Below are 17,718 nucleotides of genomic sequence, written 5' to 3' on the forward strand. Positions count from 1 at the left end.
AATATAAAATATAAAAAATAACAATAATACACAGTCAATGGTGAGTGGGCTTCAGTATGTTAGCCCTCCCCCTTCGTACGTCACTGATCAATAACCTTATAGGATCTACTCTCACAACAAAATATGAATCCAGTATTGAAGATTGCAACTAAATTAATAATTTATATTTCAGATTATAAGACCCGTCAACATATTTCTCATTATAGACGTCCAAAACGATTTCATATCCGGTTCGTTGAACATCAGCAACTGTTCTGCGCAACAGAACGGATTAGAGGTATATAATATTTTTATGTACTAGAAAAATAATTTAACTTTCTCGTTTCACATTGTTATATTGTAAACAATAAAATGCGATTTTTCTTCAGATTATCGAGCCTATCAATCATCTGTTGGACACTGTGAATTTCGATTCTGTATTTTATTCGTACGACTGGCACCCGATCGATCACATATCGTTCATCGAGAACTTATCTTTGCGCCCTCTAGATTCGTCGTCACCAGTAATAATAAAAAAAACACCAAAAACAGGTTTATTTTAACACTTGATGTGTTTCATTTTAGATCAGAGCCGACAACGCAAAATTATATGACACCGTGATATTTGAGGGATCTCCGAAGATAAAACAACGTTTGTGGCCAAAGCACTGTGTCCAAGACTCTTGGGGCGCTCAGCTCTATAAAGACTTGAAGGTACGGTGAAACTTCCATAAAACGAATATTTTTTATAATACATATTTAACCATATAGGTACGTTTTCAAGCATAATAAAATTTTAACTACATTTTTTTAATTCTATTTAATGAAGTTTTTCTATAGAACATTTTTTTTTTTTTTTTTGGCCATAGTCTTTGTCATAATATGAAAGTTTTAGTGTATATATACTATAGTGTATATATACTCATATATCATAATAATGCCAACTCTGTCCAGCGAGAGAACGCGCCGCGTGCCGAGTAAATTTTGGATTTTCTACGCATCCCCAAGCGACATCCAGCCATAGGGGAACCAGTTTTGATGGCAGTATGACGTGAATGGATGCGCAAAATCGACGCGTTATCTCGCTGGACAAAGTTTATAGACCCGAAAAGCTTACAATGTTTTTCATTTATATAGGTGGTGGACAATGCAGTAAAAATATACAAAGGAACGATATCAGACGTAGATTCGTATTCAGTGTTTTGGGACAACAAAAAATTGACTCAGACCACATTAGGCACACAGTTGGCTCAGTTGAACGCGACCGACATTTACGTGTGCGGATTGGCTTACGACGTTTGCGTCGGTAGGTATATTAATATTATTGTCTATATGTATACTAAATAATAGTTCATCTGTGTTTTTATTAGTGGTGAAATGAACGTAAAAGCGATATTCTTAATAAAAATGTGAACATTATCCATGTTTACGCGTATACCTACTCATTGTGTCGTATGACCATGCAGATTTGCGAATTTAAATAACTAAACTAATTTTTGTAATATTTTATAATGTGGAGAATTATTTATTAATTTGTGTAAGGAACTTCCAAAACTCTTTGCTTAACCTGCAAAATATTCCTAAACATTATGCCTATATGATGTCATAGATATTTGTATTATTTAATAATTCATACATACCTTCATAAGGGCAGACTAACTATTGACATATTTATTTGTATATTATTTTGTATAGTAGGTATGGTTGCATTTCGATTTATTTCAAAATTCATCAAATTTGTATGCTCAATTTTTATATTCCTCATCCATCAACATTACAAATACACATCATGCATATAGCATATTATGTCCACCTAACAATCCATAAATTATAATACATTAAATTAACATAATTTAATGAAACAATCGACTCAAATTTTAAAAATTTAGTTACCTATGTTAGTCTGGTAATGATTTTATGCGACATAAAAAAATGTATTATGTACATTTAAAATCTTGCACCAAACCAAAAACCAGTTGATGGTATATTGCCACTCCTTACATTACCCTTCCAAATGACGTATCTGATCCTGTGTGTACATTTTACAACAAACAGTACTTACCTAAATACTAAAATGTATTTTTAACATTATTAATGGTGTGTATTATTAGTTACGTCTATGTCCGTTTCGCCACTGATATTTTTTTATTATTATTTATATAAAATGTATCTAACATACAAGGTTATTGATAGTATAAAATATAACATATATGATTTGTAAGCGTAAATAAATCACAATATTTACAACAAATTACAGTAATTTACATCGATAAATAAATAAATAATAATACGAGAAAGAATAATTAATTAAACTAGGCGTAGTATTTTAGTATTTCCCTTCGCCACTGATCACTGATTGTCATTGTAATTTATAAATTTGTAAACATTATAAAATCGTTATAGCAGTCATTGTGGTAGTTTTATAATGCATGACGATTGTTTATTGTTGTATGACTGTGTCGTTACTAATGTTACTATAGTCGTTTCATGTTTCCGGTTTTGGGGATATTTTTAATTTTTTCAGGTGCGACTGCAGCAGATGCGTTGTCGATTGGATACCGAACGATATTAATCGATGATTGTTGCAGAGGCGTCGATTTGAGCGACATTGAAACAACCAAAAACAATGTTGTCAAAAATCACGGTGTCATTGTTCAGTCGAACGAGGTGAATTTTTATTTTATTATTTTATATTGAAAAAAAAACATACAAACAAACAAACAAGCAAATAATAATAATTTAAGGAATTAAATGGTATCGGTGATCCATGGTACTATGCTGTCAGTCCATAATAACAGTACCTACGCTACACACAGAACTATGGTCGTATTTCCAAGGAAAATCATAGATCATCATATCATATTCTAGACTTAAGAACAGATTTTAACTACATATCTCTCGAATTCTCTCCGATATTTTTGTATGGAAAAGTCAATGTCTACTATATATATATATATATATATATATATATATATATATATGTCTCAATGAGTTTTCGATAGGTTATAGGACAGTTTTCTTATATAACATGTTCTGTGATGGAGAGTTCAGGAGCGTATTTGGCACCTAAGTATTATTAATTTTCTTTTATAAAAAATGACTTGGTAAATTAAATAAATTTAATTTAATGAATATTAGAGGGGAAAAAATGTAAAATGATTTGATGATTGTAAATTTGGCCTGGCAATAACAACTCTTATTCCGATTGTTCAGCTACCTAGTGAACTTTTGATGTGTTGATAACATTGATATTATTAACATCAATAACATAACGCAGAGGGAAACGAAGCTTGGCACCAGCACAAAATGATTCTGAACAATAAAAAAACTAATATCTAAACATGAAAATAGAAAACCGATGTTACAGTGAACAATAATTGTACATATATTAGTATCTACAATTGCGTTGGCTTACAGATTTGTATACAACGCAACACATCATTCATAAGCTTAATACCAATGGTTAATAAGACTATTATTTTTAAATTATAGGTGATAGGTACATATTGTTATTAATTTTGAAAATCATTTGACATTGCAATCAGAGGACACACGGACACTCCAATGAGAGGTACTGATGAAGTACCACAAAATCATTTAAATCTTCCAAAAATATTATTTTTTTTTAATTTAATGAAATAGTTCAAGAAGACCTGACTTGATTTTTGATTGTATTTCAAAATTTTTGTTTTATGATTATAAGCCGGCCGTGTTGTATTCTCAACATATTCTTATTAGGACAATACAATTTCCTGATATTAACACGTTTCACTATATCTTATCTGCTGCGGCTTGCAGCGATTTTCGGCTTACGAAATAATGGAGATATCAAAATTCAGGTCTTATAATAACACTCACCACTCACAGGGATAAGAACTACAATTATTTCGTATTTCAATTTATTTTAATATTTTGGTAAAAAAGTTAAAAAATGTATTTTTTTAATTTAATTATTTCCAAAAAAAACTAAAGATAGCCATTTTGTAGTTTATTTTTCTGAAAATATTGACTTTTCAAAATTTTATTTTCATTTATTACCCCATTTTTAATATTGTTTTTAGTTTCGAGAAAAATTGCGAATTATTTAAAACCGTAATGTTATCAAACATGTGACCCACCGCGCCGCGCGCATTCCCATACGGTCGGCCGAATACTTTCCGTGTTCCTATATAATAGTTAAAAATTTATAATCATATTTTATTTCTTCAAAACTAGAAAAAATATTAAAAATCAGGAAAATAATAAAAATAAAATTTTGAAACGTCAATATTTTTAGAAAAATTAAGTCTACAAAATGGCTATCTTTATTTTTTTTTTTGGAAATAATTAAATTAAATTTTTTAATTTCTTACAAAAACATTAAAATAAATTAAAAATGAAATAATGGTAGTTCTTATCCCTGTGAAACTTATTATAAAACCAGAATTTTGATATCTCCATTATTTCGTGAGATATCGCATTGGGTAAATCATCAAGGGATACCCGCTGTATATCACTCTACACATCTTATTCGAGAGGAGACATGTGTAGCCTTCATTCTCAACTATAAAGTATATAGTTAATAGTATTTGAAAATTTTAAATTGTGATTTTACATTTTTTTTTAAAGTAAGTTATATTTTAACGTATAATTGTCATAACTTACCTCCAAAAGTTTAAACTATTAGGGAAAACAATCATAATTGTTCATTAGCGATGGTTTTCTTTGGCTAGGTTATTGACAAACAATCATTGTTAATAAATATTAATATTAATATTAGAAAAAATTTCAGTTTCGCGTTTTCATACATAGGTATTACTTAATTAGGTATTGAAATATTTCAAAACGGAAAATTTCACAAGCGATATTTCATACTTCAAACACTAATTGTTAAAATTTGAAAATGTGAAGAGGCCTAAAAATTTGTATGCATTTACCCGCAGACCGCAGTTAATAAATCATTCGCCACGCCATTAGTTGCAAAAATAAAGCAAATGATTTAATTCCCAATTTTTAAGGACGATGGTGACGGCTCATCACCTATTCTTATCACCCCAATTGTTATAATTTATAAATAAGTAGTCGACAAAAGTACTGTCAAGTATCAATAACTCAAATTTTGAGAATGGTTAAAAAAAGTTAAGTTTATTTATCTTCGGATTATACTTACAGCACTTATGTCTTATAATAACATTGAGTATTTCAATTTAAAAAAAATTTATATGGGACAGTGATAAAAATCGAGTTATCGAAATTCGGTTGTTTAATAATATATCTAATTTTAGCAGTTGAGCGTAATATTAATGTAGGTATTTTTTTACCCTTCTAGATAAAAACAATGGTTGAAGGGCGCGACAGGAGGCCTGAATTGGGCTATAAATTGGCGCTCGAAATCGAAAAGTCAATGAAGAAAGAAAATTACAAATAGGATCTTTGTATTCGTAAATAATTATAAGCTTAAAATTATAGTAAAACAATACTAATTTAAATGGAAACTATGTGTAAATCTCATCAGTTGTTCAGTCATTGTCACAGTATTCATTTGTTCTTGTTATTTTTAGGCATCAATAGGTCTCTGGTGTATAACTACTTACTTGGAAACTAAGTGTTGTGTTTAGTCAATAAGCCATATATTTTTTCCACAAAAGTTAGGCTTAATATATTTTATAAAAAAAAATAATTTGTACATGTGCACTGAGTATATTTAATATTTGTAAAAAAACTAAATTTATGTTAGAATAATGATTACAATAATTGCATACTATAATATTAAGTATCAAACAAACATTCCAGCCTTATATTTTATACATATACCACATTGTTAACTATTATTTTTATTGTTTTTTTTTGCATTTAATTTATTATTATAAGTTAATTCTGTTGAAGTTTTGTCTTGAGGCGATTGGTATGCTTCAATAAATTAGCAACATTATATCTTAAATTGTTGAGTTGCAACACAGACATTCTGACACTTTTACTAGTGTTGTTTTCAGTTAACGTCATAATTATGTGTTTCTCTTTTTTTGGTCCTTCGCTGAAATTAATTATAAATTATTACAAATAACATTAAAAAACATGTAAGCAATCACACTTAGACTATTTAAAATTGCAGTAAATACAGCTTTCATTGAGTATGAAGATGATTAACTATCAAATTTTCAACATCACATTTTTTTGTTAGTAAAAAATGTTAATGTAAAAAGTCACTAAGTTAACTGTACAAAGAAATGTATAATAAATACAAATATTGATCATAAATTGAGATTCATAATATATATTGTAAATTATTTTTAATAAGTGATAAATGTTAGATACTCCTAAAATGATTATAATTAATAAAAAATGTAAAAATAATAACAAATACGCTAATAATTTGCAAATAATGTTTTATATTTATTTTTATTTTATTTTTTTAAATATTTTAATTTTAGGAAAATTATTTATTTATATTATAAATGTTGGAAATATGCTGTGCGCATAAACAGCTTGTAAGTAAAATATTAAGTTTTATTTGCAAAAATAATTTATTTATAAAAATGTTTAGTAATATGTTATTTTATTTTATCCAGAACTGGAAACATTGCATGATTTAAGTTACAGATTAATGAAATGATACGTATATATATCATAAACTACAGTGAAACATATTCATCACTTCAAATTACAAAGTATAGATCACACAATGTATAAATAATAATACAATTTATGTAATCGTTAAAGCTCTTAGTGATGTTAATTTGTTGACACAAGCAAAAAGAAACCAACTGATTTTACAACCATTAAATAAATCATCAATGAAAAACTATGTATTACATAAGGTTTTTCTAATTTGATAAAGTTATAGTATGACACTATGATGTATAATATACATAAATTGTTCCTTATATCTAAATAGTTAATCAATTATGTCTCACCATGATCAAAACCCATGGGTAATATTTATAATTATTAAAGTTATTCTTATGATTATTCAATTTCAGATTAGAGATTCTACAGTTCTTTATATATGAGTCATCAATATCAAATCATTATAAAAGCATGCAGCCATAAAATGATTATATTTTTCTCTTTGATTATACATACATCTAAATAAGAGTTGTGATCATAATACTCACTATAGCTTTTCATATTGGTTGTATGATTATTACCATAATTTATAGTATCATGGTTCTATGATATTATGAATTTTGTATTTTCAGACAACTCGCGACATTGAATATTATAGTTTACTCAGTGATTAAAAAAATGTGACTATTTATGAATTTCAATTGTTTACTAATTATACCTTTTCATATTTTGATTAGATAGATAATAAGCATATAGTTAAGCTAGAAACAATTAAAGCAACAAATAAATACTTTTTTTTATTTAAACTATTTTTGCTAAAAACAAACTTAATTTTTTTAAACGTATTTTAGAAAAATTGGAAACTATAACTACTCTCAATACCTAAATAGATTAATAATAGACTGTCACAATTAAAATTGCTTCTTTCTCAACCAAATAACATTGAGTGGTTAGCTTTAATATAAGAGTGAGTTGAAATATTAATTAACTTAAAGATAAAAACACTATCTACCTATGTCTGTACTTCAATTTTGTAAAAATTTTTAATTTACAAGTGAGTCATGTTTGTTTTATTAATTATAAATTTTAAATTCAATTTTCATAAAAACAGTTAGATAGTAAGTTATAATACCTAAACAAACTAATAATATTAAAGCAAGAAAGCTAACAACATAAAATTGGTTGAGCTTAACGTAAATTTGCATACAAGTGCATATACATATTAAACTCAATAATAAAAAACAATAAATTAAAACATACATTTTGCAACTATGACTAGTTATAAAATGTTAAGTCATCAATTTTAAAAATAAGTACCTATATTCAGCATTATACAATAATCATAATCTAGGTAGGTACTGACAATAATCAACAAACTAAATATATTCAAGAAATACAAAACATAGTCTTTATCTGATCAATAAAATACAACACATTGTTTAATTGATTTCTGCGTTAAATTAGGAAAGTAAATGTATGTTATTATAATCAAATTTAGTTGTAACTTGGAATTTATAAATAATACCTGCTTATGGACAGAGTTTATTTGACAGATCAAAAGTTAATATCGGTATAGGTAACAGGTGAGAAATCGGAATTTAAAATCGCCATAATTATTAAAAGTGCATTAATACCTCGTTGAAATGTTGACATTTTCGATTATGTAATCGGTTGGAGCTTTAGTATAAACTTCCATTTTAAATTCTACGCGAGAATTTGATTTCTTTTAAACTAAGTACATCAATTTCCGGACGAAATTAGTAATGATTACTAAGAAAGTTTAAGATATAGAAAGAAAAAGTTTCAACTAAATAGGTACACCTCAATTTACAGTAAATCAAACATCAAACACATAAAATTTAAAATAATCATAATTCGAAATATAAATATATTATTAAACCTACAATAATTTTTATCATCGACTAAACGTTATCTTAATATTCAAACTGTGATCACAGCTGATTGTTCTATATGATAAGCAAACTCGCATGTGTTATCGTCACGATTATAAAGTTATATAAAGTTATTTATAGTAATTATAAAGTTCTTTATAATCGTGATCGTGGTTATCGTAAATCGTAATGAACAAAATATGAAGTCGGCCGCCATATTTATACATGTCGAGTGCAAACCATAGTCTGTGGTGCAAACAAATGATGTGATAAGAATATGATGAATTGATTACAGGAATTAAAAAAAAAAAAAAAAAACAGTAAAATATTGTCAAGTTGTAGACTGAATATTTGATTTTTTTAATTCTACAAATGTTTTTTCTGAGGGTTTTAAGTCAGTATTTTTTTTTTTTTAAAACCGTTGAAATTATAAAAGATATCATTAACTTAAATTATTCAATTTATAAACATATTGAAAAAAATATTTTTAACGTTTACAGTATTTAATTTGAGAAATTGGTTTGTGACTTATGTCTTATGATGACCATTGGCCGTTTAAAAATATTCGTTCAACTTTCTGCTACATTGAACAAAACCTACAATTAATGTAAAACGTACCTCTTGGATTTTAATTTTCAATGTCTCCACTTGTTCATGTTTATGGGTGTTTTTAGTAGATTCTTCATTTGACTAATAAAACTCCGCCAAACCACATTTCCACTATTATACACTCTAAATTGTCTGTATTTAAAATTGTCTAGTATTAAGCACTTGCCCCCTTTATTACTCTCAATTATTTTAAAATCCATTATTTTATGTGTGATTAAAAATATTTTAATAATTTAATAAAACTGCAAAAAACCACCAAATTCCTATAGGTAAGCACTGTATAATATGTATACTGTATAAGTACACAAGAGGCAAGACTGACTAATAAAATAATTACGAGTGGTGAGTGGTGACTAAAGACTTAAAACATGTTAACATGATTATTGCAGTATATCTCATAATCTTATCTTATCTAATCCGTTAGTTAACACTAAAAATAGTGTGTGCCGTGTGGTTTTAACCACCATAAGTCAAAACTGGGTGTCCAATCGACTTGACTGTATTTGGAAGTTATGCATAACATTGGGTTCTAAGCTCTAACCTTCTAGGACACTTTATACGGTCAGCTGTCGGCTAACGGTTTAGATTGCAGAACGCGGACGCTTTTGTAGTTTTGCACAATATACATAAAGCATGTACTAAGTATAATATAATTTATAATTAATATAATTTCTCAAATGTTCAATAAAAACAAAAAGCGGGTAAGTCGTGGATGTCGCTCTGCTGTACTGTAGGTTACTGTAATGGATGGGATTAAATTTGAATGCAATAATAGGTATCATTGTATATGAAAAACGATTCTGAACGGAGATGATTTGTCAGTCTAGGATATATTATATTTAAATTTTAAATATTGTCATATATTCTATTTTGAAACAAATATTTTATTTTTCAATTAAGACGCATTTTGCATATGGCATGGTTAATTAATTAGTGTAGTTATCATAATTCATAATACCTTATATATACGAATACCTGGTTTGAAGATAAATCGTTATCATTACGCGATTTCATAAAAATTTAAAACTCAAACGCTCAAAACATTTTTCCTATAATGACGCTTCAAATTTTCTCTATAGCTATTTGAAGCAAAACTTATGGAAAACTTGGTGTTAAATTTTATAACCTTAGATATAAATACAAACAATATTATGAATTTTGAACTACAAAATAATTTGCAAATATTCATGGTTTTGACGAATTTTTATCAATATTTGAAATTCAAATGCTAATAAAAATTTAATTTGAATTTCCGGTGGACATTTTTTTTTGTGATAAAGATTGAAAAATTTGTAAGGAATCTTGTATTACATTTTCAAAGCTTAGATTTAAAAAGAAAATTTTTTATGAATTTCTAGCTTATAATAATTTGCGAATTTTCGTAATTTTTACGTATTTAGACAAAATTTGAACTTTAAATGCTTATAAAAAAAATGTGTGACTAAATATTTCTTTTATTTTTCAAATGCTATTGTAAAAATATTTTAGGAGCCTTGTATAAAATTTTCAAATCTTAGGTATAAAAGGAAAATTTTTGATGAATTTCTAGAATAAAATAATTTACGAATTTTCGTGATGTTTACATATGTTGTCAAAATTAAAATTTGAATGCATGTAAAAAAAAATTGTGGCTATATATTTCTTTTATTTTTCAACTGATATTGCAAAACTATATTATGAGCCTTGTATTAAATTCTCAAATCTTAGAATTAAAAAGAAAAACTTTTATGAATTTCGGTCTAAGATAATTTGAACATTGCCGTAATTTTTATGTATTTAGTCAAAATTTGAACTGTAAATGCTTATAAAAAAAATGTGTGAATAAATATTTCTTTTATTTTTCAAATGCTATTGTAAAAATATTTTAGGAGCCTTGTATAAAATTTTCAAATCTTAGGTATAAAAGGAAAAGTTTTTATGAATTTCTAGGATAAAATAATTTACGAATTTTTGTGATTTTTACGTATGTTGTCAAAATTAAAATTTGAATACATGTAAAAAAATAATTGTGGCAATACATTTATTTTATTTTTCAACTGCTATTGTAAAAATATACTATGAGCCTTGTATTAAATTCTTAGAATAAAAAGAAAAACTTTTATGAATTTCAATCTAAGATAATTTGAAAATTGCCGTAATTTTTACGTATTAAGTCAATATTTGAACTTCAAATCCTAATAAAAAAAAAATCGTGCCTATGTATTTTTATAATTTTTTAATCACTATAAGAATAACTTATGAGAAACTTTGTATTAAATTTTCAAGTATTTAGATAGGACCAAAACATTTTTATCGACACTTCAAAAAAAAATTTTCAGACAAATTGAAAATTTCAGTCGTCTATAAATATCTCAAAAAAAGTCAAAATATTTTGAAAATTAAATCATGTAAAGAATATGCCAATCTCAATAACTGATAAAATTTTCAAGTATCTACGAATTATACTTTTTGAATAATAACAAATGTTTAAAATCGTTTGAGGATAAATCGTTATCGTTACGCTATTTCGTAAAAATTTAAAATTCAAACGCACTTAAAATTTTTCCTATATTGATGCTTCGAGTTTTCTCTATAGCTACTTGAAGGAAAACTTAGTATTGTATTTTTAATCCTTAGTTATAAACGAAAAAAATTTTATGATTTTTCAACTTCAAAATTACTTGCAAATTTTCGCGTTTTCGACAGATTTCGTAAAATTTTTAACTGTAAACGCTTATTAAAAAAAATTTTGACTAACGATATTTAATTTTTTTTAGCTACAATAAGAACAACTCATAAGGAACCGTGCATTAAATTTTCAAGTTTTTTTGGTCGTCCAACATTTTTTTACCGACACTTCAAAAAAAAATCGAAAATTTCAGGGGTCTATAAATAACTCAAAAAAAGTCGAAAATTTTTTAACATTAAACTTTATATAGATATCACTAACATTAACATTTGGTGAAAATTTCAAGTATTTACAGTGATTAATTTTTGAATTACAACCATATAAAAATATCGATTTGGTCGAAAACTGGTTTTGCGTAAAAATTCCCGTTTTTTTGTCATTTTTTTTTTGTTTATCTCGATTTTTTTTAAAACTGTTGGAAAATGTTTACTTTTGACCTTTCTAATGCACTAAGGATCTTCAATTTTACATCGGAAACCACCCCCAAAGTTTGAAATCGAAGCATTATTTCGACTAGTTATGCTGTACACAGACACAAAAAAAAAAACACACATCATTGTAAAATCAATACATTTAACACTTCGTTCAGAATCTAAAAGCGGGAAAGTGGATATCGCTATGCTGTACAGTGTGTTACTGTAATGGATGGAATTAAATTTGAATCCAATCGTATGCCTGAATGTATAATACAATATCAACATTGATGGAAAATCTTAATTAAAACATAACAACTAAACATAATTATGTATGCATTAAACACTTTAAAAATTAAAGCCCTTAAGTACATTGTTTGTGTAATATTTATTTTTCCTTAAAATATTTGATATTTTTTGCTTTTTATAATAATTTATAAATTAATATTATATTGTTAACCTTAATTATCCCGAGCATAATTGTTTTGTTTACTTTTTTTGTATTAAATTTAATAAAATAATTTGAAGTTTATATTTGAATAAATTGTGTACACCTTGCAGTAAGGTAATAATCATTGTTGTCATCTTAACTACCTACTTCTAGTATAAGAACTTGAATCGATATTCGGGTCTGCTTTGATTAATTGTGCACTTGGAACGCAGTTTTTAAATCGTTGGATTTAACTCCTCTACTTAATTTTTCCCAATTCGAGCACTGCCAATATTACAGACATATTATGCATATAAAATATATACAGGGTGTCCCGCGAGGATTTACCCATTGCGATATCTCACGAAATAATGGAGATATTAACTACAATAATATAGGATAAGAACTACAATTATTTCATTTTTTAATTTATTTCAATGTTTTTGTAAAAAATGTAAAAAATATATTATTTTATTTAATTATTTCCAAAAATATTAAAGATAGCCATTTTGTAGAGTTTATTTTTCTGAAAATATTGACGTTTCAAAATTTTATTTTCATTAATTTCCTGATTTTTAATATTTTTTATAGTTTTGAAGAAATAAAATATGATTATAATTTATAACTATTATAGGAACACGGAAGGTATTCGGCCGGCCGTATGGGAATGCGCGCGGCGAGGCGGGTCACATGTTTGATAACATTACGGTATTAAAAAAGTCACAATTTTTCTCGAAACTAAAAAAAATATTAAAAATCTGGAAATTAATGAAAATAAAATTTTGAAACGTCAATATTTTCAGAAAAATAAACTCTACAAAATGACTATCTTTAATTATTTTGGAAATAATTAATAAAAAAATATATTTTTAAACTTTTTTATCAAAACATTAAAATCAATTAAAATATAAAATAATTGTAGTTCTTATTCCTGTGAGTCTTATTATACAACCAGAATTTCGGGAGACATTGCAATGGGTAAATCTTCACGGGACACCCTGTATGTTTAAAAATATAAAACTAGGTTTTACTGGGGATGCTGGGATTTTAGAGTTACACCAAAATAAGAAAATCGCTAAATATGAAATCCAACGAAAATCCAATGTAAAAATTTAAAATTCGAATGCTCATAAAAATTTATTTTGAATTTCCGGTGGACTTTTTATTTGCGATAAAGATTAAAAAAACTTGTAAGGAATCTTGTATTAAATAGATTTAAAAAGTAAATTTTTTATGAATTTCTAGCTTAAAATAATTTGTGAATTTTTACGTATTTTGTCAAAATTCAAAATTTGAATGCTTATAAAAAAAAACTGTGTATGAATTTCTTTTATTGTAACAATATGTTAAGAGTGTTGTATTAAATTTTCAAGCTTTTCTGCCTAACAAATAAATTTTTATCAATATTAATTTAAAAAAAACTAATAATGATTGAAAATTTCAAATGCCTATGAATAGTTCAACTTAAGTTGAAAATTGCATGGTGGATAGAATATACTTATATAAACATTTGGTGAAAATTTCATGTATCTATGGTCATTTGTTTTAAAATTACATCAAAAACCAAAATCGATTTTGTCGAAAAATGAGTGTGCGTAAAATTTCCCGTTTTTCCCTTAATTTTTAGTTTGTTTTTCTCGATTATTTAGAAAAGCATTAAGAATTTTTCACTTCTGACGCCCCAATGTACCAACTAGATTCACTTTCTGATCGAACGAGGTACTGAAGTCAAAAATCGAAGCACTTTACTGCCCCAAAACGTGATGACAGACACAAAAAAAAAAAATAAATAAATAAAACACACATCATGGTAAAATCAATACATTCAACACTCCGCTCAGAATCTAAAATATAATCGATGAATAAATCAGTTAAATAAACACGAATAACTCCAATAGTACAAACAAAATAACTGTTGTCCTTATATATAGTGATTTAAAATGATTTTTTGTCACGCCTGCACCGAAAGTTTGGTTTTCGACAACGGTTGAAGCGTTCGAAAGCGTCCTTTTTCCGTCCAGCGGGCGGTAAAGTGGAAATCCCCAAAGTGCCGGGCGGAAAAGAGGAAATCCCCAAAAGTGCCGGGCAAAAAAGAGGAAATCCCCAAAAGTGCCGGGCGGAAAAGAAGAAATCCCCAAAAGTGCCGACCGCCGGGCGCGTATCCCCTGCACAACCAGAAATTAAAATGTATACCTACCACGGTTCTTACAAAACATAAACTTTTGGTTACATCTTAAATGTATAGTATAACCTCCTCGCATGACGCATAAACATTTAAACATATTTAATTTGCACTGTTCCTAGATAAGTGCGTCGAACGATGCGTTAGTAAATGTCTTCCATGAAATTGTTTTTGTAGAATAGTCTATAATTGTTGCATAGATCCCTGCATAACCTTTTCCATGAACGCAGGGGCGTGACAAAAAATAGTATGTGTGGCTCGCGCGGGAAGGCCATTTCAGTCTTGGGCGAAATGCGGCACACGACGCCCGCGACTGAAATGGCTCACTTCCCGCCCTTGCCACACAATATACTATTTCATTAAGACTTTGGCCCAATAAACTTTTATCCACGTAAAACGGGATTCCTATTATCAGAATGAGGCATGAGTGTCCTTTTAGCGTTTGGAAAACTCAACAACAAGTTTCGTGTTTGTCGTGACGTGTGTCATATTTGTTTCTTGTTCAAATAATTGTAATTTAAAAAGACGTTTATAATTTAAAATAACGTTTTAAGTATTAATATTTGACGTATGTATTATGAATTATATTTTAAATTTATAATAATCTTTCACAGTTATTTTATATTAACGTAGAAAAAGAAACGCCAAATGTATAAGTAAACTTAGCTTGTAAATGCTGACAAACAAAAATGAAAATAAATTTAAATATATTACATTTCTCAATATTGTCAAGATAAAATAAAACAAATTGATAACATTTTTACTTTTACTTTTAAAATGGGAGAAAAACTTTAAAAAGTTTCAGTGAGCTTAGAATTTCTTTCGTAAAGCTCAAATACAATTTTCAGTCGGAATATAGAAAAAATATTAATTTAAATCGTACGTCGTTGAAATATGTTTTTTCTATTGTATAACTTAGTCAGAACGATTGCATCTTAGGATTTTCCAACGTAACAACAAAATAAAAATAAAAATAAAAATTGTAAATCTTTCAAGAATACCTACATTTTCAGTATACCTTATTAATATTCGCAGTGTAATTATAATGTTACCATTCATGTACGTAGTTCGCTATTTTAAGTTTTAAATAAATATATAATACATATTATCCTTTACAGTACATTCAACTGTTCAATATTTTATTTTTATTTTATTTATTAACACATTACACAAAACGTGACTAATATATTGTCAAAATATGATAGTCGTTATAATTACGCGCGATTTATGATAAATCATACAAATATGTTATTCATAGCATTATTTAGTACTTAACAAGATTTAATGATTTCCAAAAAAAATTCGAAAGACTTAACGTAATTGTTGTACGTGCTTACACTACTGGTTTCAATTTGTCCATTTGTCGTGTGTGTATGGCAAACAATAATATATTAATAAATTGTAATAACAGATGATGATTTAAATGATCCATTTCACAAAATACGTTAAAATGCAAATTTTTCTTTTTAAATCTAAGATTTGAAAATTTTTAATAATCTATAATATATCCTAGACAGATAAACTGTCTTCGCTCAGAATCGTTTATCGTATACAATGATATAATATCATTGGATTCAAATTTAATTTCATCCATTACAGTAACCCACTTGTAACCTACTGTACAGCAGAGCGACATCCACGACTTACCCGCTTTTTTAAATATGAAATTATTTTTGTTAGGTCATTGTATACGAAAAACGATTCTGAGGCTCTGAGCGAAGACGGTTAAAACCACGAAACTACATTAAACTCTTTTCATTCATTATTTTCGAAAGAAGAATTAGATGATGATTTTATGACATTAGTCAATAATTACCAAGATGATCTGGAAAATGGAAACCCTGCAATTTTATTGGCTGAATACAAATTGTGACAATGGTGTTTAAAAAATTTGAGCGAAGAGCCAACTAATGCACTTCAAGCTTTATCACTTTGTAATAATGATATTTATCCTAATATATACAAACTGCTTCAAATACTAGCCACATTACCAGTTTCAACTTCATCGAATGAACGTACTTTTTCAAATCTTAAGAGAATCAAAACCTACTTGAGGAACACCATTGGAGAAGTAAGTAATTAAGGAAATCATTATTCATATTTTAAAATATTAAACATAATTTAATTAATATTTCAGAAAAGATTAAATGATCTAGCTATGATGTGTATTCATAAAGATTTGAAATTAACAGCTGACGAAGTTTTGGACGAATTGATAAAAAAAAAAACGAAAAGTTGATTTTGTATTGTAATAACTAAAATGCTATATTATAGTTTTTCGTTTATGTAAGAATTAAATTATATTTAGTTATTATTAATGGGTTATACTTTTTTGTCATTATGTATTATAAGATAATGTTAAAGGACCCCCCCCCCCCTCCCACCAGAAAAAATTCCAAAAACCGCCACTGCATTCAGTAATTTTATTGGGCCGTTAAAATATAGGATACCAGCTCATTAAACTATAATGGGCCGATTTCGGCTCTTTAAATTTTAATGATTCGATAATTCTTCAGTTATCACGTAGTCACTGTGCCCTGTAGTTAGAAGAAGGCACTCGCTATCATTTTACCTTTATATTATACCTTAAAAAATAAAAAGTCAAGTTCCGAATGTTCCGATACAAGTTTGTCAATTTCCGATGATGAATTTGTTCTGGATATTTTATATTATTTACCTAGACCAAGGTTATTTAGTGATCGATCGAATCCTTTGGAGGAATTTGACGTCATTGATTTCAAATGTCGCTTTAGGCAAGTTATTTTAAAAACGTATTAAGTATAGGTACTTACTACCTGTACCTATATATGATATAACGTATGAATATATATATAGTACTTAAATTGTACCTACTACCTATACAAATTAACAGCTGTTGACATGATCTCCAAAGATGTTATCACTTTTTCTGTGATGAGCTTAAAATTCTACACAAACTTTGATATCATGTTTAATACCAATATATTTTTATTGTACGGTTTGTGCAACCCAAACGCCCC

At 27.3% G+C, this 17,718-nt stretch overlaps 1 protein-coding gene, 1 long non-coding RNA gene and 1 pseudogene across 5 annotated transcripts in view; 2 read left to right on the top strand and 1 right to left on the bottom strand.

Moving 5' to 3' along the window:
* The window catches only part of Naam (Nicotinamide amidase), a 28,804-nt gene extending 22,575 nt beyond the window's left edge, over positions 1-6,229 (top strand). For all 3 annotated transcript variants that reach the window (XM_015515377.2, XM_015515376.2, XM_089224606.1), the window contains 6 exons: positions 173-277; positions 369-503; positions 565-693; positions 1,117-1,285; positions 2,504-2,646; positions 5,288-6,229. In XM_015515377.2, the coding sequence (XP_015370863.1) occupies positions 173-277; positions 369-503; positions 565-693; positions 1,117-1,285; positions 2,504-2,646; positions 5,288-5,386 (780 nt within the window). In that variant the 3' untranslated portion in view covers positions 5,387-6,229. The remainder of the gene's footprint in view (positions 1-172; positions 278-368; positions 504-564; positions 694-1,116; positions 1,286-2,503; positions 2,647-5,287) is intronic.
* Positions 5,639-8,431, bottom strand: LOC149057705 (uncharacterized). The gene is made up of 2 exons (XR_016191160.1): positions 8,160-8,431; positions 5,639-5,992 (listed from the first exon to the last, which is right to left on the bottom strand). It is a non-coding gene; the product is annotated as an uncharacterized LOC149057705 (long non-coding RNA).
* An 8,053-nt stretch (positions 8,432-16,484) lies between these two features.
* On the top strand, positions 16,485-16,958 carry LOC149057706 (52 kDa repressor of the inhibitor of the protein kinase-like; annotated as a pseudogene). Its single transcript, XR_016190916.1, has 2 exons — positions 16,485-16,790; positions 16,857-16,958. The product of XR_016190916.1 is annotated as a 52 kDa repressor of the inhibitor of the protein kinase-like (transcript).
* Positions 16,959-17,718: the final 760 nt, after the last annotated feature.

This window comes from Diuraphis noxia, unplaced genomic scaffold, assembly GCF_037042655.1.
Source record: "Diuraphis noxia isolate RWA-SAM2 unplaced genomic scaffold, SU_Dnox_SAM2 contig0003, whole genome shotgun sequence".
NCBI classification, from domain to species: domain Eukaryota; kingdom Metazoa; phylum Arthropoda; class Insecta; order Hemiptera; family Aphididae; genus Diuraphis; species Diuraphis noxia.